Below are 24328 nucleotides of genomic sequence, written 5' to 3'. Positions count from 1 at the left end.
ATCAAAATTGGAAATTCAAGTCCGACAGTGACCAGTGTAAGCTACAGGTGCATGCGTGCACACAAACAAACACAGAAACTCATCAGACTGGCATGGAGGCCCTTTCACGCGAGGCACCAAAGCGTGGAGCGGGGCCTCACACGCAGGGCATGATGTCAGAGGAAATCTTTTAGTGAATCAATTTATAATCTGTGTGTATGTGACATCGGATGCCCCCTGGCCGCTCCAATTAGGTGCTGACAGCGGCAGCGAGATGGATAGCGGTCCTTGGGGGAACGCGGAAAGTCTGAGCAAGACAGAGAGAAAATGAAAGAAAATGAAAGATGGGCCAGAAAAGAGTGAGAGATACAGAAGGTTACTAAAAGATTTCAAACCGGGGTCCAATGATCCCCAGAGGACTGAAAGCCAGGAGGTCCTTTGAGCAATGCAAAAATAATAATTTGCACAATTTTCATCAAAAGTTAACATATAATACAGTTTATCCACGAAACAGGTTTAATGTTGTTGTTTTTTACATTAACAAAAATGTATAATATTACTACTTCATTTTGCAGTCTAAAGATTGGTCAAAAGTCAAGAGATTAATTGTGATTATTTTATTCCATTTACATTCTTACTTTTTTACAGTAAGAAAAAAACACATTCAATTTACACATTGATTTAGTTATAATAGAATATAATAGCTATTATTTTACTTTGGAAACTTTTTAATACTGTTGTCTCTTTAATATCATAGTATACTTAGTATTTTCTTACAAATTATAAAATGTTTTTATACATAAAAACATAAGATAGGAAGAAAGTCCCTTGAAAGTTTGATCATTTGGAAGACCTTGGCATCAAATATTTGAAAACTCCTAGGTTACACTGCCAGGGTGGGGGGAGGGGGTGATGTCATAAAATCTTCAGGCAACAAAATCTGGCATAGATTTTGAGAGAAAGAGGGCAACCAGCCCTGTACGGTGTTGAACCGTACTGACATTAACCAACAAGCAGAGTTTATACAGAGTATAAACTCAATGACCTCAGTCTGATAAAGATGTTTGGAACCTTATCTGGAAGACACTGTGCAGAAGGTGTGTATTAAACATTCCTCCAGTTTTGGTAAAAGTGTTCTTGTTCTACAAAGCCTTCTTCGTATCTGGAGAAAGGAGACAGACGAAGACTTGAAGCATATTTGATATTGGGCTTATAATAATTACTGCAAGATAAAAAACAGATCAACAACTTGCCATCATCCAGAATGATAACGGTACTGGTTAACTATACAAAGCCAAACATTCTCCTGAACGAATTAAAGCACACTAGCCGAACTGTTTTTACAACATGCACTATATTAAAATACATTCAATGAGGTTGACTTCACAGACGCAATGCTAGCAATTTATTATAACGAGTGGTTGATATGGAGTTGCTAAGGTGTTCTGAGTGGTTGTTAACATGTCGCTATGATGAGCGTTTACTAGTTGGTTGCTTACTGGCCTAAATCCCTCCTTCAATGTAAGTCTATGGGAGAGATTTACAAATAAGCATAGAAGCGTAATTCCAAAAAAGCGCAGATGGGAGTGGAAAGTTCTGCGCGCGATCAACTGTGGACGTGCAAATGAAACGATCATTTCTATAATGATCAATGCAATCTACCAATTAGCGACTGGTTTAAGACATTCTTTTTTGGGGAGGTGCAAACACCAGTAAATTGACTAGCGCAAACCTTAGTAAATCACCTTGCATGATTTATTTAAATACTCTCTAAATTTTGCATCTAAAAGGCCCGGGAAACTCTTACAAATGCATATGCAATAAGTTCAGCCGCAAGTAGTGTCCAGGCCTTTTCAGCGCTTATTTTTCACTGCGTGCCATACTGCCATTAGTAAATAGTACAATAGTTTTTTAATACCAAAAGAGGGTTTGCGCTGACACTGTCCGCCTGGTGAAAATCTATGTGATAAGTCTAATCACATAAAAAAAGTAGCACACCTAAACCAAGAAACAAAGCCAGTCAAATCGTGCAACGAGACACACAATTTAAGACATCATTCATGTCCATATGCTCTTCAAAGCATACGCAAAAGAACCAAATTATAAACAATGGACACGGAAGATGTCAAGGGCTTCCAAAAAGACTTTTCCTTCACTCTGAGGGTTAAATAAGTGCAGTATTTGACATGAAGCAGTGACATCATCCTCTCACCCCCAAACCTGACGGTTCCCTACAGATGTTTCCAGCCGTGGACCGCTGTTATGTGAGCTTAACTAAACATTACAGTCCATCATCAGCTTTCAGCAGTCAGTGCTTCGGCAGGTGTGTCCTCCCAACCCACCAAACCTCGAACATTGCACAGATATCGGTTTATGCTTTTTATCCGATATAAGTTATGGTTGCGGGTAGAAATTGTGATTAATCTTACACCTATATAAGAAAAAAAACACAATTTCTACCAAGCAAACTAATCACAGTCACATTTATGGCCTTCCCGGCATGCAGTTTGAAATGACATCACCATGATTTCATTCAATTTTGTCCAATACTATCCCTCAGGAGAGCAATAGTGAAGTAGAATTGGCCATGATTACTCGTTCGCTAATAGACGACATTGTGTGTTCTGTGATTTATATTATGTGCTAAAACAATGGGAGTTCATTCATATAGTCCTGCCAGATAAAATCTGGCATGAGACATGTGTTACTTCAACATCTGTTGACCTCACATTTGGACACAGGAAATGCTGAAATGTGAAGTCAATGCTGATAGCTGGGACAAACATGTGGAAGAAAATCAGCGGGCTATTTAATGTTTCACATCTGAGACATGATAATTGGTTAAAACCTCAAATGCAACGCTACAACCAAATCTGGAATAATTATCGATCGGAACAAGCTCCCGGTCTGAGCCTCTCTCAAGCTGTAATAACAACATTAACTGTCCCGTAAAGCCGCTCACCTTCAACCTCCCATTACCATGCAGCTCGGTGCTCAGACTCCATTTTTCTCCAGAGACAACTGGGGTTAAGTACACAACTCCAGGACACATAAGCATCGCTGCCCCTGAGATAAACTACTGAGAGCGGGGGAGAGCCAGAAAAGGAAAAGATGTCTTCAGAATTAAAGGCAGAGAGCGTTTTGAGGGAGAAGTAAGATGAAAATGAGTTTGGAGAAGGACGGAGCGAGAGATGGCGCGAGGGAAATAAATCACAGCATGAGACAGCGAAACTCACCCTGCAATTAGAGGTTAACCTCACACTTGTTTTACAAGGGCACCGCTCTTTCATGAAAAGGGCAATGCATATCACCCTCTAGGAGGGATGACTTACTCCCTTCCCTTATTGCCTTCTGATGCAAGTGTTATTAGATTAGCGTTATATTCGTTTTTAACATGCAAAGCAATTTCATTTAGTGTCTTTTTATGCTATCACATACTACAGAGGATCAGAGTATTGAGGATCACACATAAATGAATCAAATAAACTGAACATGTTGCTCAGAGGTATATTCAAGCTCAGGTCACAGGTCTGTGGGCCAGCAGAAGGACAAGACCCCTTTCCTCCCCCCATCCCAGCCCTTTCTTTCTCTCTCGGTCCCCAGCCAGACCGGCGGCCCTTATTGAAACCATATGCGAGAGGCTGAGATGGTTTTCTGCTCGGATTGAGGCAAACATGCAGAAAATTGTGGGAAGCAAACATAACCCCAAGACCTAGCGAAATACACTAATTAAAACAACCTAACCAGCAAACAGAACGTGCACACACACCCACAGCGACAAAACCTGACTGACTTACTGTTAAAATAAATAAATAACAGTAAAAACTTCTCTGAATATCAAAGGTCCGCTTAAAAAAAATAAAAATAAAAAAGTATTATTTGACTTTGCAGATACAATAATATACATATCTGGAGTTTCGAATTGGGGTCCAGGGGCCCTCAGGGGGACACAAGGGTGTAAGAGAAAATAGTGTATAAAAAAAAACACTATTGTGAAAATATAATTAAAATGGTTGTTTCCTTCAGAAATAATTATAATATGCTGATTTAATACTGAACACATTTCTTCTTATTATAAATGATAAAAACAGTTGTGCTGCCTGATTTTTGTATAAATCATGATTTTTCAGGATTCTTTGATTAAAAGTTCAAAAGAACAGCATTTATATAAATCTTTTGTAATAAATGTCAATGTCTAGTGTCAAGTCCTTGCCAAATAAGAATATTAACTTCTTTCCAGAACAATATTTATAAATAAAATGTAGCCTATTTTTTAAAGCTGTCAAAGTTATTAACGCATTAACTAATTAAGATATTACACAAATAAATATTTAAAGAACACTTTAATCTACTGACACTCATACAGTATATAATATATATATATTATATATTTATTTTTTATGATATGAGGTTACTCATCAGGTTTATTCATATAACAGAGTATTTGCCAGATAATATTTTATTCAATTATTTAGGCTTTTGGTCCCATGACAACATAACATCTAATTGTTACATTTAAAAGGTGTTTTTATGCTTTTCAAAATGCATCCCTAAGATTCACTGTTGTGCATTTTCAGCGATTTCAAATGCAATCCGAACGACTTGTATCGCGCGATATGCATCGTATCATGAGGCTCAAAATCAGTGATCAGATCCATGTGATATAAATAGCCAAGATCGAATGATTACTCCTGACTGAAGCTTCACAGCTGTCTGTATCATGAAATTCAGCGCATGTGGATGTTTGAAACCTTGCCGAGTATCAGGTGGAGAGTCATTGAGTAAAGCAGAGTAAATATCTATCGACAAAACCATTATGTGCTTGAAGTGATTTAGTTGATCAATATGACGCTGGATAGATACATCAACATTTCAAGCCTTTCTGAGGGTCCCAGAGCTAGTCTTGTGATTGTTACGCTATCAGTAAGAGTAACATGCACTGCAGTGGATTGTGGGTAAAAAGATTAATTTAACAGCAGTGCTAGACAGGAGTCCCAGCATGAGATATGAATCAAAAGCATGACAGATTGGAATTGAGCAGGAATGGGAGTCTGAACTACACACCAACAACATGAACTATACATCAATCTCTGTATATTATGCAGCTACCTCAAGTGTTCATGAGTGTGTGCGTGAGAACCAGGATTTTTCTACACATGGAAAGGTCTGCATCCAATTCAAATCCTCAGGAAAACCCTGACAAATTAAGTGTCCTGTTCAGCGCTATCACATAAGAGGATTCCTCTAATGCTGATCAACAACCTTGTGAGAAGACCCGCCAAAAATAGTCCCTCGGAGAGAGGAAAGAGTCTACTCATCACACACACACACACACATATACGCACAACCTCTCTACACCTTGGCACAAACATCCCTACACTACATCAGGACCATCTGCACACCAGACAGAATTCTCTTGGGTCATTTTTTTGTGTAAGCTGCAAATAGTCTCACGTAGCCAGTCTTCTGACTGTCGACATAAAGTCTGGTCCACACTGCAAATGATCCTGGTCAAGAGCCGGTCACTTAGACAAGATATCTGACTAGCATGTAAAAAACTGGTCACAAGTTAGAGAACAAAACATATGTACAATATGTTATGTACAACATATACATATATGTGTAGCAAAATATAAATGTGTGCTCAATAATATGTAATTTTCCTTAGATTCAAACTAAGATTTAGTGCCACAAACTTTGTAAACATCATGACTACTCTTTAGATAAAATCTGTGCATGCATAAAGTCAAGTTATTTTATTTTTTATGGTTGATTTATTATTTTGTGATTATGTTGTTAACTGTACAATATGTATTCTAAATGTTGTGTAATATTTTGTGTGGATGGTGTGTAATGTGATGTCATAAATTGTATTGTCACATGATAGATTGTAGGACCCCAGGAAGAATAGCTTTTTGCTTTGCTGAAGCTAATGGGGATCCAAATAAACCAAACCAAACCGCATAAAGCCAACCAATCAGACTGGACCTTGGCATTTTGGAACTTGAAGTGGAATTTACTGTATTGGAAAAAAAAGAAAAGAAAAAAAAGGAATTACATTCGTCCAAGTATACCAAACACTTACCAAACAAATCAATTAATTATATCATTCATTTGTACTAATATTGGCTACTTATTATTTAAGTTAATATATTTTAATATGTTAAATGTCCAACAAATACAGTTATCAAAGCCATTCTAAGACAAACAATCACACGTCCTCCACACTAACTACATACAAATAAATATTGACTGTCTATTTTAAATAACTTAACTCATTAGTTATGGATGTCTTGCTCTATTTTGAAGAAATTTGGCTAAATTAGAGCATTCTGGAAAACGAATAGAAAATTATTATAAAAAAAATATGTCGTTAATTTCAAACACTATTAATACAGCATTTCATTTAATTTATTATAAGTTATTGATTTATTAACATTATTAAAAGGTACTCTAACTTTTGGCCCTCTAGCAGTTAAAAAAACAAAACTGCATGCATTCTGCGGAAGAACGTTGCTTTGGTTGCGCTTCGGCTCTGCGTGACTGCGGATGAATATGACCCTTCACACTAGATAATGCTTTATAATGAACCCTGTTAGAGAGCTTCATATGGCAGTTTATCCGTTCAATAAACCTTACTCACTTGTTGTTGAGTAATAAAAACGCCATCTCTGTCACTTTTACAACAATTCAAGTCCCTCAGTTCTCCGAAAAGCCAAGCCAATGTTGATTCTCGCTTTATTACGAGCTCCGTTGCGTCCTCTTTTTGCAGCACACTCTCCTCTATTCTGCGTTTTGTTTTTAAACGAGATTTAACGTGCTCCATTTCAACATTTATCGCGCGTTGTGACAACTAACTAATGCCACTCCCACACCATACACGCATCAAAGTAGCCGGAGCAACTTTTCTCTATTTACGGATATGACGAGACACACATGGGGGCGAGTGACGGGTGCACGCAATTTCCCGCGAAAACCATCCCGACATAAACATAAACACTTATAACAAGCTTGCCATAATGAATCAGGTTTCGAAAACACATTTTGGAAGAAGGATTGATGTATTGTCTCATTTAAATTTTATTTTTGACAACAACAACAAAAAAGTATAGTGTACCTTTAATATCACCTAATGTTTCAGGAAGTACTGTTTTCTTAGATAATATTAATGGGTACAAATATTTTAGAGTTTTTTGTCTTAATACTTCCTGTAAATGTTACTCAAATTTTAATTCCACATCCTGTTTGCTACCTCATTAAAAATGCCATGAATGAGTAGTGAATGGCGCTGAACCTGGCAAGCACAAGTCATCTGAGTGAGTGCGAGTGTCGTCAGTGGTGTAGATACGGAACACGAGGAACATTGACCCAGCGGGGGCTGGATTAGCAGTTTAGTTTGAGGTTTGGAGAGAGCTGAAGCTTTTTTTCTCACCAACAGCCTCGGCAACAGCTGGTCTGCCGCGTCACGGTTGACCCTCCATGCCAGCGCCAGCCCTTGCTAATACACAGCCAGTATGGGAACAACACCTTTACCCTGACATTCTTCAAAACTCTTACATTTCAGCTGGAGGCACGATGTGCTCAGGTGGAGGATAGAAACGAAGCCTTCGTGCCTTCACACGAGTGCTATAAATCATTCACTCATACAGAATCTGCCACAGGTAAAATAAACAGAAACTCTGCCAGTCAGCCAACTAGCTGAGAGACAATAAATACAAACCAGTATGGATCAACGCTAACACACATACTATATACATAATGTACTCACGCGTGCACGTCCACACACACATCATTGTGAAACATGCGGAGGAATGTGCATGGCAAGCATGTTTAATGTCTGCTAATCAGACCAAATAAAGACAATGAAATGGATCACAGAGTAATGAGACAGGGCTAGCGAACTGGATGGCTGAGCTCTGAAAAGATCTGATTAAAGTTATATTAAATCCAGCCGTGAAGAATAAAGTTTAACCCTCAGATACCCACTGTAGTATAGCTAAAGCATATATATATATATATATATATATATATATATATATATATATTCAAAATTAAGCAGTAGCAATAATTTCGGCAAGAATAAACGGTTTAGGTACAGTACAAATTACAAATTATTATTTTTTATTATTGCTGAGCAGTCTCACCAATAATAAATATGATTATAATTAAAACTTTTTTATTTGAATATATTTAATACATAAGTTGTCAACAGTCATTAATAAATTATTGATAAATTACAAATGAGTTTCGACAGTGCTTGAAACTTCATGAGGCTGTTTTGACATTAACATAACCACATATCTAAAATACTCAAAAGTCCCTTACTGACTTGCAAGATTAATGCTGTATTTCTGAATGTTGAATAATTCAAAGCCAGATTTTTTTTGTTCTCTCCATTTAACTTCTTTCAACTGTCATTTCCAATCATTCATAAATTGAGAATGAGAATGTTATTTTGACCCTTTCGACAAAGTACTGTGAAAAATTGACAGGAAACTGATTGAAGAATAAATGCAGCAGACAAGCATAAAGAAACCGCACACCCCTGCCTCTTATCCTCTCTTTGCTTGCGTTAAAATAGAGAGAAACAAATCCACACTGAACTGCAGGTCAAACATACACACTTCCACCTGTTAGCGGCGGCACAGCCCACTGTGACCAATGAACAACAGCAACATAAACACGGGGATAAGTCAGACAAATTGATCTCGGGCAGGTCCAAGACCTCTGGGGCTCTTTGGCTTCAGTGTCAACTAGAGATCACAAGAAGGGTGGAGCGAGAATGTGAGGAAAGAATCTGAGAAGAGTTTGATTTCATTTGATAAGAAATGCCTTGAGCGTTCTGTCAAACACTGACACAATGCAATAAACAAAAGAATGAAGGAAATTGCACTCTGAAAAATCCTCTTCATCATAACAAGATTGAGGTAAATGCATTTAACTGAACAGTTTCAAAACAGTGTCACTTCAGCTCTTCCAGGATCCTGTTATCTTCAATCTACACCAGTGGTTCTCAACCAGAAGGCCTCAGCAAACTTCGAGTGGGTCTGCAGAATGACTTAATCAAATTGTGTTTTTTATTTAATTAATTTTAACTAAAATAATCAAATAAAAAGCAGGTAAACGGAATAATTGTTTAAGTATAGGTTTACATGATGTACTAAAAACGGAAAGTTTTTCCTTTGCGTTTTCACGTACAAACAACATTGTCGTCAAAATGATCGCCGTTCACACGGATCTGCGAAATGACTAAAAACGCTGCATTATCCTGCCAGGCCAGTAGATGGCGATTCCACTTTGTAAAGAAATATGGCTATACTGATCACATAACGCGCATGACCTCACCGGTTTCGCAAATTTGCGATTTTGTAGTTTACACAGAGACGATAACACTATCGGTTTCAAAAACTTGCACTTTGAAACACGTTTTCAAACGTTTGTATTTTCAGGCCCTCAAAATGCCATTGCTGTGTAAAGGAATGGCAAAACCCATTAAAAGTTTCCTGTTTTTAGTTGAAAACCTTAAACCTTCATTTTAATAGACATCCACTCTTGCATTGCGTGTTTGTGCATTTTGGTGGGCGGAGCAATGAAGAGATGGGGTGTGTTTATTTGGGCTGATTTCACTTAAGATCAGCGTCTAAATATAAGCAAATGCTGAGGGGAAAACATTTTCAGACATCTCGGTAATAACTAATGCAGAAGTTGACAGGAGCGCAGCTCAAGGCGTAGGTGTTTCATAACTACATTCTCACAAGGTTGCCAGTTCTCTCTCACATCTGTGCTCATATACGAGGACTGTCTGTCAGTACTGTGAGCTATATCTGCAACAGCACTCTTCTTCTGTCTGTCTATCTGCCTCTCTCATTCTCACGCTCTCTCTCGGGCGAGTGTCAAGGACCATGAGAAAGTGCTGTGATCGGATCCCTCCATCAACATGACGGAAACATTTCTAACGAATTCCATATTTATTTTTAATACTACTGTTTCACTGCAGCAAATACGCCTATTTAAGCAGATTACAATAGTGTTAGAGGAAATGGTTTTATCTTCCATTCGACTGTTGATTAAAATTGTGCTCTTTGATGTTTCTAGTAATCTGAGTGCTGTGGTCTTTTTTCAGATTTCGTGCAGATGGTTATCAGATTTGCCCTAATCCTGTTATGCCCTCTAGTGGATGAAACCAGAATACACTATAAGGTAATATGTATATTCTGAGGCTTGTGGAGTCAATTGGTTGCTTTGTGTGAGGAACCGAGACAAACTTGTCATTTTTCACTGAAAATCTTCACCTGTTAACAGTTTGCAACAGGACCACCTGAGAAATGGATCATTCAGAAATCATTTAAGAATAGCCAGCTGAAAATAAAGATTAATTCAAGAATTTGACTAGTTTTCTCATAGATATTTAACTTACTACTGCAATCGGTCAGAAATTTAGTGAATAATGATTTTTCATTTGTCTTGTTCCCCGCACAAAGCTATCGAATGGCTTCGGAAGACTTGTAATGTAGTGAATGAGTCTTATGAACCAATTTGTATGATGTTTTTAAGTCCACAGTGAATTTTACGATATTGTATGTCCACAGTCCTCCTTATATACTTTCATAATACTGAAAACAGCGGCCACCAGGCAGGACGTTCATGTTCACAGACAAAAAAATATATTTCTGGAACAACATGATGAGGAAACTACCTTTGAAAATAAAAAATTTGAGGTTAATGGCTAAAAATACAGTACCACAGATTTAGATTTTTAAATAAATTATTACTTTTGTTCTGCAAGGAAGCATTCAATTGATAAAATGTGATAGTAAAGACATTTACATTGTCACAAAAACATTCTATTTCAAATAAACACTGTTCTTTTGAAAGTTCTATTCATCAAATTATCCTGTTTTTTTTATGGTTTTCACAAGAAAAATGGAATTACAATGAATTGCATTCTAAATACTCAAATAGAACATTTTAAATTGCATTTCACAATATTACTTTACTTTTGATATCCAATCTATATTTTTAGTCACAAAAGTAATACTCAAACAAAAACCTACTGTTCATTTATAATCCTCATGCATGCAGGGTTCCTTTTTACACCAGCTTTTTTGTTTGTCATTTAAATGCTTGCAATACTTTCTCTCTTCTACATGATCAACTAGCGCATATCGGCGGGCTGCATCTCATCACAACCTCTTGTCCGGGGTTCTTTAATGAATCTGCATAATGGAGAAGACCCCAATTAAATCCTTGCGTGAGGAGGACTCGGCATCCAGGGTAAACAAACTTACCCTGACAGGGTTGCAGCGCTGGATAAGATAGAGGGCCGAGAAAATGAATTAGCTTCCTGACACACGTCAAAGCCAATCCCAAGGAAGAAGCGGGGCACCTCTCGGCACCTCTATTTTATCTGGCCCTTAGTATTCCGCCTGAGCCGCCCGCTCGCATCCAAAATGTATTCATTTATTCAGAAGCCCTTGGAGAAATCAGAAAAAGCTTGTTGTTCTTTTTTCTTTATGTCCAGATGGAGTTTGCGTGAATAACGCAAGTTAAGTGAGGCGGAAAATAAGTACAAGATTGCCCGCCGGTGAGAGACGATATCACCTCACGAAAAAATGAGTGTCACCTTCATGCACACAACAGGTTCTCTTTGATTTCGAATATTTCCCTCCTTTTATCTTAGTCTTCTGTCAGTACGTGACATGAAGGAGGAGAAAATAAATTTGGAAAACAAATGAAAAAATATGAGCGTTGCCTGAACTCAATAAGAATTATCATGCAATGCAGGTGTGCGAGGAAGCAGATGATTAATCAAAGGGTGAGAATGAGAGATCTATTTTTTTTTTTAAATATCTTCTCCTGGGTTGGAGGGATACGGTGTGTTTCACCTTGCGGTTCCTCTGACTGACGCTTGTTCCATTGCTAATTAGTTTAATTAGCTCGATAAATTGCTAATACAAAAAAAGCTGACTGAATGAGAAAACTGATAACGATATGCTTAAAACAGAGAAGTTTTTCCCCCCATTCACACGGATCCGCCAAATGACAAAAAACGCTGTATTGTGCTGCCAGGCCAGTAGATGGCGATGAAACACTATGGATTGAGCACGTAATACGCATGCGAATGACATCATCGTTTTTTTTAGAAATTCGAGTTTTGGTTGTTTACACCATAGACAGTATATAAACTGGACACAGCGACCCCATAGGTTTCAACGGAGAGCAGTGAAGTCAATTAGAAGCACTCACTTCCTGATCGCAAGGCGAACTGCGCAGGCTCAAACTGAGCTTGACGACGTAGATGTGACGTGAGCAACCTGTAGGTCTTCTAGTAGCTGTGCCGAGAGAAATCTGAATCATTCCCTTCCGAATCTCGCAGAGACGGAGAGCGTGAGTATTAGCTGTCCATGAGCTAGCAACGGGAGCAACTTTATCACTCTCTATGGGTTTCTCCCTTGACTTTATGCCTCCACGTCCTCCCGATTGCTTGCGAGCTTCTCTGCCTGTCCATACGGTAATTTTTCGACTTGTGCGACAGAGTCGCGCGGGTATGACGCAATCGTTAGCCTGTTTTTACAAAAACTGTTTCTACGGGGTCATAACGTAAGATACAAGGTAATGGAGCCTTTTATACATTTTCGTGTTTCTTTAGAAATAAACAATGGACAAACGGTGACTTTAAACGCCTCAGATGTAAAGTTATTCGCTGTCAAAGTGACGCCAAAATGAATGGGAGTCAATGTAATGCTAACAGCAGGTGGGGGTCCGCTAGCCAATGGCGGCGCCCAGGTCGGCTTCAATATCTTTCGGAACACTGCCCCCCTGGTTTACACCATAGATATTATATAGAGACTAGATGCCCTATTGGCCGCTGGGCACCGAGAAATACGGCCGCCATCTTAAACCGGTCGTACTCCTAGTTTCGTTGCTTAGCAGCAGTGAGATTCCAGAGCACTGTGGAGCATTTTCCTGTTCTAATCGGCGGACCAGCGCAAATAGGGCCCGGGATTACTTTTAACAAGTAATTTTTAACATTACCGTACTTTTGGTTGTATTTTGTGAATAGAATATTACCAGATAATTGAGAAGGAGCAAGAATCTTTGATATTACTGTACTGAAATCGTAGCCAGCTAACGTTAGCTAGGCTGTGTTTACTGCATCACTCGGCATGGAGAGGTGGGGTAAAGTAATAATTAACGTACAAGAGCTTCTCGGTTATCAGATACAAGCATTCAACGGCCCTGCAGTATTGTGATATCAGGAAGCAATGTAATAACGTTAACGTTAAGTTACCTGTGTAATACACACATGACGGCGTCGGCGATGCGCAAATCGAGTGTGTGTGTGTGTGTGTGTGTGAGAGAGAGAAAGAGAGAGTGTGTGTGTGTGTGTGTCACAAATCATTATTGTTTCTTCAACTTATTAAAATATCTTACTTTACTGCAACTCTGTTTCTGCTTCTTTATCATATTTATAGTGTGTGATTTATAAAATACATTATATCCTACATCACATATTATGATTTTGGACGTCTGGTCACTTTATATCTTATATCAGAATATTATATTACTGTTAAGCCTACTATGAATATTAAAATATGCCGAACCATGTGTCCTGTATCATAGCTACATGAATGACATTTTCAGAAAAAAAACCCGCGTGAAAATCAGTTGGTTCTTCAGTGAGTTATGATTAATTAAAAGCGCTGACAGCTCATTGCACCGGCCATACAGAATACACTGAGTGGAGCGGGTGACCGGTTTAAGATGGCGGGCCCACGGCTCGACCGCGCTAATAGGCAGTTGCGGTCGATAGGGCGTCTATCTATATGATGTCTATGGTTTACACCAAGGGGGTAATCCATCAGCCGGAAACTGAAGCTTCCCCGGGGACCGCCATTGTAGCAGAACTTCACCTGCTGTTAGCATTCCATTGACTCCCATTCATTTTGACGTCACTTTGACAGCGAATAACTTTACATCTGAGGCGTCCAAAGACTCCTTTTGTCCATTATTTATTTCTAAAGAAACACGACGATGTATAAAAGGCTCCATTACCTAGTATCTTACGTTATGGCCCCGTAGAAGCAATTTTTGTAAAAATAGGCATCAACGATTGCGCCATAACCACTTGACTCTCTGTCGCACAGTCGAGAAATGACCGTATAGACAGGCAGAGAAACTCGCAAGCAACGGGGGGACGAGGAGGCATAAAGTCAAGGGATGTCAGACAGGTTGCTCACGTCACATCTACGTCGTCAAGCTCAGTTTGAGCCTGCGCAGTACTGTCAGCCATCAGGAAGTGAGTGCTTTTAATCGACCTCACTTTTCTCCGTTGTAACCTATGCTATCCGCTGTGTCCATACTGTCTATGGTTTACACAGAGATTGTTTTCAAAAACTTGCACTTTGAAATCCGTTTTCAAAATTTTGCGTTTCCAGGCACCCAAAACATAGTTGTTGCGTAAACGAACGGCCAAAACGCTTAAAAAGTATTCAGTTTTTAGTTGAAAACATAAAAAAAGACTGCTTTTATGTATGCAAATGATGAAAGTCAGGAAGGTTAAAAACAACAATAGGCACCTTTAACTTTCATTGTATGGACTAAAAACAGAAATGACAAATTATTATTTATTTTTTTTACTTTTGGTCTCTTTATATAAGGCATCTTTACCTACTATGTACTTACTGTACATATAAAAATACTATGCACATACTGCATTCATTATAAATTGTGAAACACTGACTGCTGAAGTGGGATACAGGTAGGTTAGGACAGGTTTGGTGGTATGATTTGGTTTAGGGTTCGGTTAAGGTGCAAGGGAAGGGTCAACAGTGTAATTACAAAAATCAATTACAGCTGTAATTACATGCATACCTTTTTAACACAAGTACAATGTAAAAACATGAATGTAAACAAAAAGTGCTTTGTATCAAATTATTAATTTAAATTTTTGTACTTTAACACTTAAAGGGGTGGTTGATTATTTCACTTTTCTAAATTTAGTTATGTAATGTTACTGTTTGTTACTGCATTAACAACATTGTAGTTTAGATCGTTTTTTAAGGATTACAACAAACAGCTGGTAGGGACTAGATGACATTCCTCCTGGGTTGGTGACATCACCAACCCTAAAATTTACATAAAACCCGCCCCCGGGAAGAGTTGTTGTAGTAAAGCACATTTGTGAGTCTGCTCAAGCTGCCACATCTGTCTTTTCACATGCAACACAGTATGTAACACAAATGCAATAAGGTGTCACTCTGTAGGCATCTTACAACAGTTCCCACACAACAATTTATAGATTATCATGATAGAATATGCTAATCAATGACTTGAAGATAGTTAACTTCACATCAGCAACATCAATTTATCAACTAACCATTTAGAAACGTCCTGTTGCATTCTACATGTTGTCAATTCTTTTTTAGTCTCCACCATTGTCCGACTCCAGTTTAAACAAAAGGCAGAACCGTTTCTGACATTTTAGTGCATGTCTTGCGAGGTAATCAGAGCTGCTAAAAACACACGAGCTCTTGAAGCTCCGCCCTCTGTGCCGGGAGCAGCAGCTCATTTGCATTTAAAGCGACACAAACGAAATAGCGCATTTTTACAGACCCTCAAAAAGGGACAACTTTAAATTAACATGCTGTAAAAAAGTATTAATTTTGAGCTAAAACTTCATATACACACTCTGAGGTCAACAGAGACTTGTTTTACATCTTGTAAAAAGGGGCATTATCCCACCTTTTTAATGTAAATGTAAATCTATCACTTGAGATATTCAAATCAAATGCCAATATCACAGCATTGCTATAATAAAGGAAAATAATTGAGTATTAATACTTTATGGAGAAAAGTCAGCCTACCTCCCTAAGGACTGTGCTGCCATAACCTCTGTACAACCCTCTGAAACCCTGCAATGAGAAATCAAAAAGAGTTGTCATCTTTGTGCAAACAAAAAGACATGGGATTTTCATGACTGACTGCCTTACAAAGCGACTTATTTATCAATGAATCCACCCGTCCATCTGTGTTTAACAGGACAGCCCGAGTGAACTCAAGAGCATTGTTCACTGCAAGTCAAGCTGACGATATACGCACACCTCTTCTTGTAGTGTATTCAGCAGCACCCGGTAGGTATTGAGGGAGGGATTGGCCTGTGTTCTCTGCTTCACCACTTCAGTCGGCACACGAAACAGACAGGCGACCTGTGTAAGAGGAAGAGAAGAACACTCAACACGTCAAATAGTACTGCACGTGCTGTTTGAAAACAGGAAATAAAATAACATTTATAGTTTAAAAGAGTAGATTTATATTTAAAACAACTGGAAAAAAATTGGAAAACTGAAAATAAGATGATAAAATTAATATATATAAATATATATATGTATATTTTTTTTTAAACAGTGGCCAAAAGTAATGTCTGATATATATATATAATAACTCATTTACTCATAACTTATATATTAATACACTAATATAATTATATACACGCATATAATTTAAATGAGGGAAGAACAAAACCCCAAACTGGTATAAATCTGGCAAAATTATTTGGCACACTACAGCTACACGTTTTATTTAACTATGCAAAGAAAATGCATTAAAAAAGCATACATTGAACATAATCAGTAATAGATTTCCCATTGGTTCTCTCGTTTTTGCATGTGTGTGAGAGAGAATTTGAATTTATTTTCTTTTACAGATTTTTTTCTAATAATTACAATAATACTGAACAATAATATTTTAGAAAATGTAACAACTCCTTTGTCAGACAAATGAGCATACTGCAATGTTTGTATTAATTAATACAACACAACATCTAACCATTAACAGTTACACAAACATTTAACATGAAAACATTCATAAGTTAATATGTTCATGTAACTAAAAACCCCTTACAAATGACTAACAAATTTCCTATGGATCATACAAGTCACAAAACACTGTTTCTCTCTCTCCTTCTCCCTCTCTCTCACACACACACACACGCACAACAGCTGAATTCCAGCAAACATGCATTGTCGATAGCTGAAGTGTGGCATTATTCAAGCTCATTCTTCAAGGCCGCATCCCCTCTAAACCACACTTGTGGTGCATTACTTCTGATCCTCTCCATGCTGAGGGCGGAAATACCAGGGCGAACAGAGGATGGAAAGCAATCTTCACAACCACGGGGAGTTTTACCGGGCCCCCCACCAGACCCCCAGACTCACACTGGATAGAAGTAATCTCTTCTGAATGACACTGACAGAGCGGGCGTGGGGTGCTACTATGAGAGGTTAGGTTCACAGTGAGCCCAGCTGACACCCTACAGGCACGGTGTGTGTGAACAAGCTACGGTAGTTTGCGCTCTATAGATGAGTCTGGCAGGCGGCAGAGCATCTTCTTGCACACTGAAGTTGCCGAATGAATGGCCACTTGGCTTACAGAACAGCATGCAAAGACTTTGCGGTATGGCATGACGCAAATGTACAAGATCCAGCTGAGGAAATCTGTATTTGTTATTTCCATTGAGAAAAGTAGGATCAGTGGGGAGGGCTCGAATTTTAAACACGCCAAAAGCGTGTACCAAGACTGCCATCCAGCGGTGAAACCCGGGACCTGCGACCATCGGTCTCTTACTGAAACTGACAGGGCCCATTTTACCGAGCTCATTACATTCTCTTTTTGCTGGGTTAACATTTATGAAACACTAAACATCACGTCCCCTCGTGTAATTCTCAAAAGGATCAAAATTACAGCACTAAATAGAGAGGGAAGTGGATATGACAAGTAATTCTTGAAGTAATTGAATTGGTGGGAGCGAGTGCGCGCCGCAGCAATTTCGTATCATCTCGCAGGGGAGTTGATGGAGGACTGGCGAGAGATTATATCAGATCAATTACCGACATTGTGCATTTCTGGGTAATTTACAGGGAGCAGTGAGGAGGAAAACTAGGTTGAGGACATTTTTAAAATAAGTGGATGTCGAAGTCTTTAGAGTTTCGCCGTGTTTATGGACGTACCTGTGTGTGACCAGTCAGGCGATTATCGAGGCACTGACTTAAAGGGTTTGTACTAATTAACGTTTTGTTACATTGTTGGAAAGAGTTATGGTTATACTTATTATTGTGAGATACATTTTGGTCTCTGTGTATTTGCATTCACATCACCATTTTTCTTAATTTGCGAGTCATTTGGAGGAGGTGGCGTTAATTAGTCGCTGCCTCTGATCCAAGCGCGCGCTTGGCGCTTCCCGTTCCCGGCGCTCTGCGCGCTGCTCCTGAGGCGGGAAAACAAACCCCTCTGAGGGTGAAGCTCTCAGTTCCAGGGCAACACGACGACCAGAGGCAAGGACAGGTCGGTGAAGAAGCAGGGGATATTAAAGCGAGGCACAAAACTTATTTTAGCACTGTTGAATCAGTTCAGGGCCGCTTGTCTTGTCCTCGCGCTGTTCTTTACAGAACAGAGCAACACACAGTATAAAGGGACGAATGAATACTGCATATGTCACACCATTTGACTTGACACAAAGACTGAAAAACATTTAGTTTCAGTTTTATTATAAGTTTAATAGAAATCACTATAAAACATGCATTATAGGCATAATACCTAACAACACCTTTATAAAAAGTTGTTTGCATAAATGTAACAGTTATGAGACTAACAATATGCATTAGGCATACTAGGCTATGCATTGTAAAAAGTCATATATTTTAATTAACCATTTTAACTATTTAAAAATATAATACATTAAATAATACATAATGATGATACTTATCTATATAGGGTTATGCCATTAAAGGCTGTAATGAATAAACACACAAGATCAACACACTAATGTGTTATATTATGTGTTAAATTGCATTATACTCTTTCAAGGTGTAACAGAGAATAGATCGTAATTTATTATAACTGGTTAAAATGAAAAGATATAACACTTTAGAATGCATATTATAAGGCATTAGTAATTAATTTTAATAATTTTATAATGATTTAAATGATACAGCTTAATGTAAAGTGTAACCAGTTACGCATTGTCATTTAAAAATTTGGGGTCAGTAAGATTTTAATTTTATTAATTTATTCATTTATAATAATGCTTTGCAATGATCAAAAGTGACAGTAGTTTATAATGTTTCAAAATATTTCTATTTCAGATGTTCTTTTGAAGTTTATATCCTGAAAAAAAAAAAAAGTTTCCAGAAAGAATGATTTCTGAAGAATCATGTGACGCAGAAGACTGATGATGCTGGAAAATCTCAGGAATAAATAACATTAAGTTATATTAAATCATATACATATTTCATAACTGTTTTACTGTATTTTTTATAAAAATAAATGCAGACTTGGTGAGCATAAGAGACTTCAGAAACATAAATCTTACTGATCTGAAACTTGGTAGTAAATGTATACAGTAATTCAAAACATTTTTGCCATTTTACCCACAAACCTGAGGCCCTTTCTTAAATCCCAACAAAACAAATTCCCATTAGCATAAAATAAACCAAGGTCAATCTCACATCTGTGGTTCCAGACATCAATAGACACAGCTGGAACATTCCAAACAGTCCATGAACTCGGAGCACACGCCTCCCAGCAGTGTTTCAGGAAGTTGGAATTACAACAGGCATCTGGAACAATCTTCCACAGATCATCCTACAGGTGCCTTAAAACACAACAACAGAGTCCCCTCGGGTCCTTATGGAGCGATGCCTCCCAAAATCTATCTGCACAGACCAATCTCTGCCTGACACGTCCCCCATTCTCTTCCTTAAAGCATGTCCAGAGAGAGCATTGTTAACCCAACACTTCAATTTTGGATTGCCTATTTTTTTTTGATATTTCAAAGACCTGCCAGGTGAGAAGAAGAGGGGGTGGGAAAGGTTGAAAATGAGCCACAGTACAATGCTCAGGCTTGATTTGTACAATAAATCACACAGGCAACCATATTCTCACCGGCAATGCATGGATTATTTGCAGTGCCAAGCTTAGCGCCTCCTCTGGTCATGCTACACGCCGTTTTCACCCTACAGCCATAGGGAGAGACACGGTTTATAAATGTAGGAAAAGTGCTCCTTCAGCTTGACAAATGAGCTTTCGGAGAGAGTGTTGGGCAAATGGGAATGAAGATAAATCTGATATAATGGCCAGATAACAGCCTACTCTGGCCCTGACAGACACCATCAGCTATTGCATTCTTTAGAAGCACAGACTGAGAAAGAAGAGACAGAAATTACTGCTGCTATTATTACACAGCAATAATATAGAAACCTTTCATATGATTGTATGAAGAGAGAAGCTGGACTTAAGAGAGAGTGGTAAAGGTGAATAAAGTGAGGATTCAAATTCCAGACAATCTTGCTGGTTGCAGATCCGATGCTACAAAGGCAAAGTCTGAATCCCTGAGCTTAAAGTCCAGGATCCACATTGCGTTTGATTAGTGCGCCAGCGCTAACCTTATAGGGTCAACCGGATAACTATGACAGTACAGCAGTGGCGAAGAATCTTTTATTCCATCTTGAAAAGTAATAGAGAAAAGTAATAGGAAATACTCAAAGTTTGTTATTGCACAAAATGGTTCGAAGCAAAACTGGCCCAGAAAACTCAAAATCTAACAAATTATAAACTAATGAGTCATTAATCATATCCAGTCGGGAAACCTATTAGCGAAAACTTGTATAATGGCAGAAGTCACGCAAGTAGGATGACTTTGTCTTCTGCTCCAGACGGCCTGAGGGGAAGACTTTCATGGCTAAGCTGCGGGATTACGGGCTTTGAACGGGGCAACGTGTACCCATAACACACTGGGATTCAGCTGGGCCCTTTTTGAAGAGTGCAAATCCTGCTGCACCAGGCAAAGGGTTATCAACAGATCTGACTTCAACTTCACCTTATATTCGACTAGCTTGGGTATTGGTGAAGGCTGACCTTTTCACTTGACTTTTTTTTTATTTACTTATTTTTTTGAGCCGTGTGTAATGGCCGTGTTTAGCACGTGATGATATTTGCTCTAATTTTCCAAGCAAAAACCACGTTTCCCCCCCAGAGTGTCGTCTTCAGATTAGAGAGGATATGTTTAATGGGTAATTTAATGGGTAATAAACTGAAATGATCAACCCAATTACAATAGTTATCTACTGTCACTTGAAATTGCGTATAGAGATGAATAGGATGGTATAAGTATTAGTAGGTCCATGTTGAATTTCTTCTGCTCTAATGATGTTGAGGAAAATCTGCTAATATATTGCAATATATTTCAATATGGTCAAATTAATTAAACAGAGCTGAGAAGACTGAAGTCTGCGATTTCATCATTTTAAGCTGATTCCAAAGGACAATTAATCTTGTTATGACAAAAAAAACTTGCTCTAAAAAAAAGAAAAGAAAAAGTCTGTTATGCTCACAAAGGCTAAATGTGTTTGATAAAAAAAAATGCAGTAAAAACTGTAGTATTGTAGAATATTATCACAATTTAAAATAACCGTTTTCTTTTTTTAATATATTTTAAAATGTAATTTATTCCTGAGATGACAAAGCTGAATTTTCAGCATCATTACTCCAGTCTTCAGCGTCACATGATCCTTCAGAAATCAGGCAGCAGCCATATCACCCTGTAGCCCAAGACTGGTTGCCCACTGAAGCTAAGCGGGGCTGAGCCTGGTTAGTACTTGGATGGGAGACCTCCTGAGAAAAACCAGGTTGCTGCTGGAAGAGGTGTTAGTGTGGCCAGCAGGGGGCGCTCACCCTGTGGTCTGTGTGGGTCCTAACGCCCCAGTGTAGTGACGGGGACACTATACTGACAAAGAGCGCCGTCCTTCGGATGAGACGTTAAACTGAGGTCCCGACTCTCTGTGGTCATTAAAAATCCCAGGATGTCTTTCGAAAGAATAGGGGTGTAACCCCGGCATCCTGGCCAAAATTGCCCAGTGGCCTCTGTCCATCATGGCCTCCTAATCATCCCCATATATATATATATACTAATTGGCTTCATCACTGTCTCCTCTCCACCAGTAAGCTGGTGTGTGGTGGGCGTTCTGGCGCAATATGGCTGCCGTCGCATCATCCAGGTGGATGCTGCACATTGGTGGTGGTTGAGGAGATTCCCGCTTCTATGTAAAGCGCTTTGAGTGTCCAGAAAGGCGCTATATAAATGTAATGAATTATTATTATTTTATTATTATTATTCTAATATGATGATTTGGTGCTCAAGAAACATTTCTTATTATTATCAATATTGAGAACAGTTGTTCTCCAAAATGTTCAAGGATTTGAAATAAAATCTTTGTAACATTGTAAATATCTTCACGGTCACATTTGATTGTTTAAATGCATTCTTGCTAACGTGTTTTTTTTTTTTTTGCCAGTTTTTCATTAAAAAAATATATAACAGACAAAACAAAAACAAAACACCCCACATATTAGTCTCATGTTCTTTTGTGATGAAGGCAATCCATAGAGCATAGGGAGATATATGGATGGCCATAAGGAATAACCAGTAAATGTCCATTGCGATTTATAAATCAATTAAATGCATCATTGACTACATAAAAGAAACATAAAATGTCAAAATGATTCCAAACTTTTGAATGGTAGTGTATGTATTAGATTGCATTACATTTTTTAAGGTGGAGTATGCTCTAAGGAAAGATGAAATGCGTGTGTGTTGGGTCGTTCTGGACTGCATAGCTCTGAGCTTACAGAATTTCACTAGCTGAGGAAATGAAGGTGCTCCTCACGGCTCCAACACCTAAATCTCCCTTGACAAAACTGCAAGACTCGTCTCTATGAAAAGAGTTATGTCAATAGACCATTTGGCCAGCTGCTGGGAAAATAAAGGGTCGCCTATGGCCCGGCTCAAACCCAGAGCAAAAAACACCCAACAAAAAACACATTCTAAGCCTTCTGCATATTTGTCTCTGAAATGGACATACTGCTCATTTGGACTGCAATGGGTAAATGATGACAAACACAAGGACAAAACAACAGGAAAGAAAGAAGAATAACAGGAAACCTACGATTTCTCCTAGTGAAGCAGCCAGCATGTGAGTGAAGGGGGTCAAGCTTGTAGAAGTGTAGCCAGCGAAGAACGACTTGGTGCTTTCATAGGTGACAAAGAACGCAGCAGCTGAAACCAAGAAGAAACACTTGGTTTGAGGGAAACAATTTAAAGTTGGCTTGAAACAAGTTGCGATAGTCTTTACTTCAATATTGTGATGTACAATGATGAGCCAAAACATTATGACCACCTGCCTAATACCCTGTATGTCCTCTGCATGCATGCATACGTGTGTGTGTGTGTGTGTGTGTGTGTGTGTGTGTGTGTGTATAATATATATATATATATATATATATATATATATATATATATATATATAGTATACGAACAATATAATATATATAAGACATCAATCTGCTATTCTCAATTTATATGCTGCCACTTGGTAATATTATAAGAAAACATGGAATAAGTTTCCACTGTTATGCTGATGACACTCAATTATATATTTCATCACGACCAGATGATAACACTAAATTATCTAAAATGACAGAGTGTGTTAAAGATATAAAATATTGGATGACGTGTAATTTTCTTCTATTAAATTCAGATAAAACGGAGGTATTACTGATTGGTCCAAAAAACTGCCCACAAAACCTCTTACAATACAACCTTAATCTAGATGGACGTCCTGTTACTTTATCCTCTACAGTAAAAGATCTGGGTGTTATACTAGACCGCAACTTGTCTTTTGAAAATCATATTTCAAATGTCACAAGAACAGCCTTTTTCCACCTTAGAAACATTGCTAAGCTACGTAACATGCTATCAGTTTCTGATGCAGAAAAGTTAGTTCATGCATTCATGACCTCGAGACTAGATTACTGTAATGCTCTATTAGCTGGTTGTCCTGCATCCTCCGTAAACAAGCTACAGTTAGTCCAAAATGCAGCTGCTAGAGTTCTTACTAGGTCAAGAAAATATGATCATATAACACCAATTTTATCATCTCTACACTGGTTACCTATTAAGTTCCATATCAATTACAAAGTATTGTTACTGACTTATAAAGCCCTAAATGGTTTAGCTCCTGTGTATTTAAGGGATCTTCTATCGCCCTACAATCCATCGCGCTCTTTAAGATCGCTAAATTCGAGGCTTCTGGTCGTACCTAGAATAACTAAGTCCACTAAAGGAGGGAGGGCGTTTTCACATCTAGCTCCTAAACTCTGGAATAGCCTTCCTGATATTGTCCGAGGCTCAGACTCGCTCTCCCAGTTTAAAACTAGACTAAAGATGCATCTCTTTAGCCAAGCATTCACATAATGCATCGTACCTTTTATACTACAGTTAAATCAGATCAAATGC

The 24328-nt window shown here is 38.3% G+C and overlaps 1 protein-coding gene and 1 long non-coding RNA gene across 3 annotated transcripts in view; one reads left to right on the top strand and one right to left on the bottom strand.

Moving 5' to 3' along the window:
- slc25a26 (solute carrier family 25 member 26) overlaps positions 1 to 24328 on the bottom strand; it is a 58109-nt gene that overhangs the window by 29481 nt on the left and 4300 nt on the right. For both annotated transcript variants that reach the window (XR_013795946.1, XM_079598093.1), the window contains exons 3-5: positions 22980 to 23089; positions 16083 to 16187; positions 15846 to 15893 (exon numbers count right to left, since the gene is read on the bottom strand). Coding sequence is in view for 1 of the 2 variants with exons in the window: in XM_079598093.1 (XP_079454219.1) it covers positions 15846 to 15893; positions 16083 to 16187; positions 22980 to 23089 (263 nt within the window). In the remaining variant the exon portion in view is untranslated. The remainder of the gene's footprint in view (positions 1 to 15845; positions 15894 to 16082; positions 16188 to 22979; positions 23090 to 24328) is intronic.
- LOC306990821 lies at positions 10107 to 11571 on the top strand. The gene is made up of 3 exons (XR_013795947.1): positions 10107 to 10179; positions 11139 to 11253; positions 11501 to 11571. It is a non-coding gene; the product is annotated as an uncharacterized lncRNA (long non-coding RNA).

The sequence above is a fragment of the Phoxinus phoxinus genome (assembly GCF_949152265.1).
Source record: "Phoxinus phoxinus genome assembly, chromosome: 22".
Classification (NCBI taxonomy): Eukaryota; Metazoa; Chordata; class Actinopteri; order Cypriniformes; family Leuciscidae; genus Phoxinus; species Phoxinus phoxinus.
Note: the sequence above shows the minus strand (reverse complement) of the source record. Positions and strands in the feature narration are given on the sequence as shown.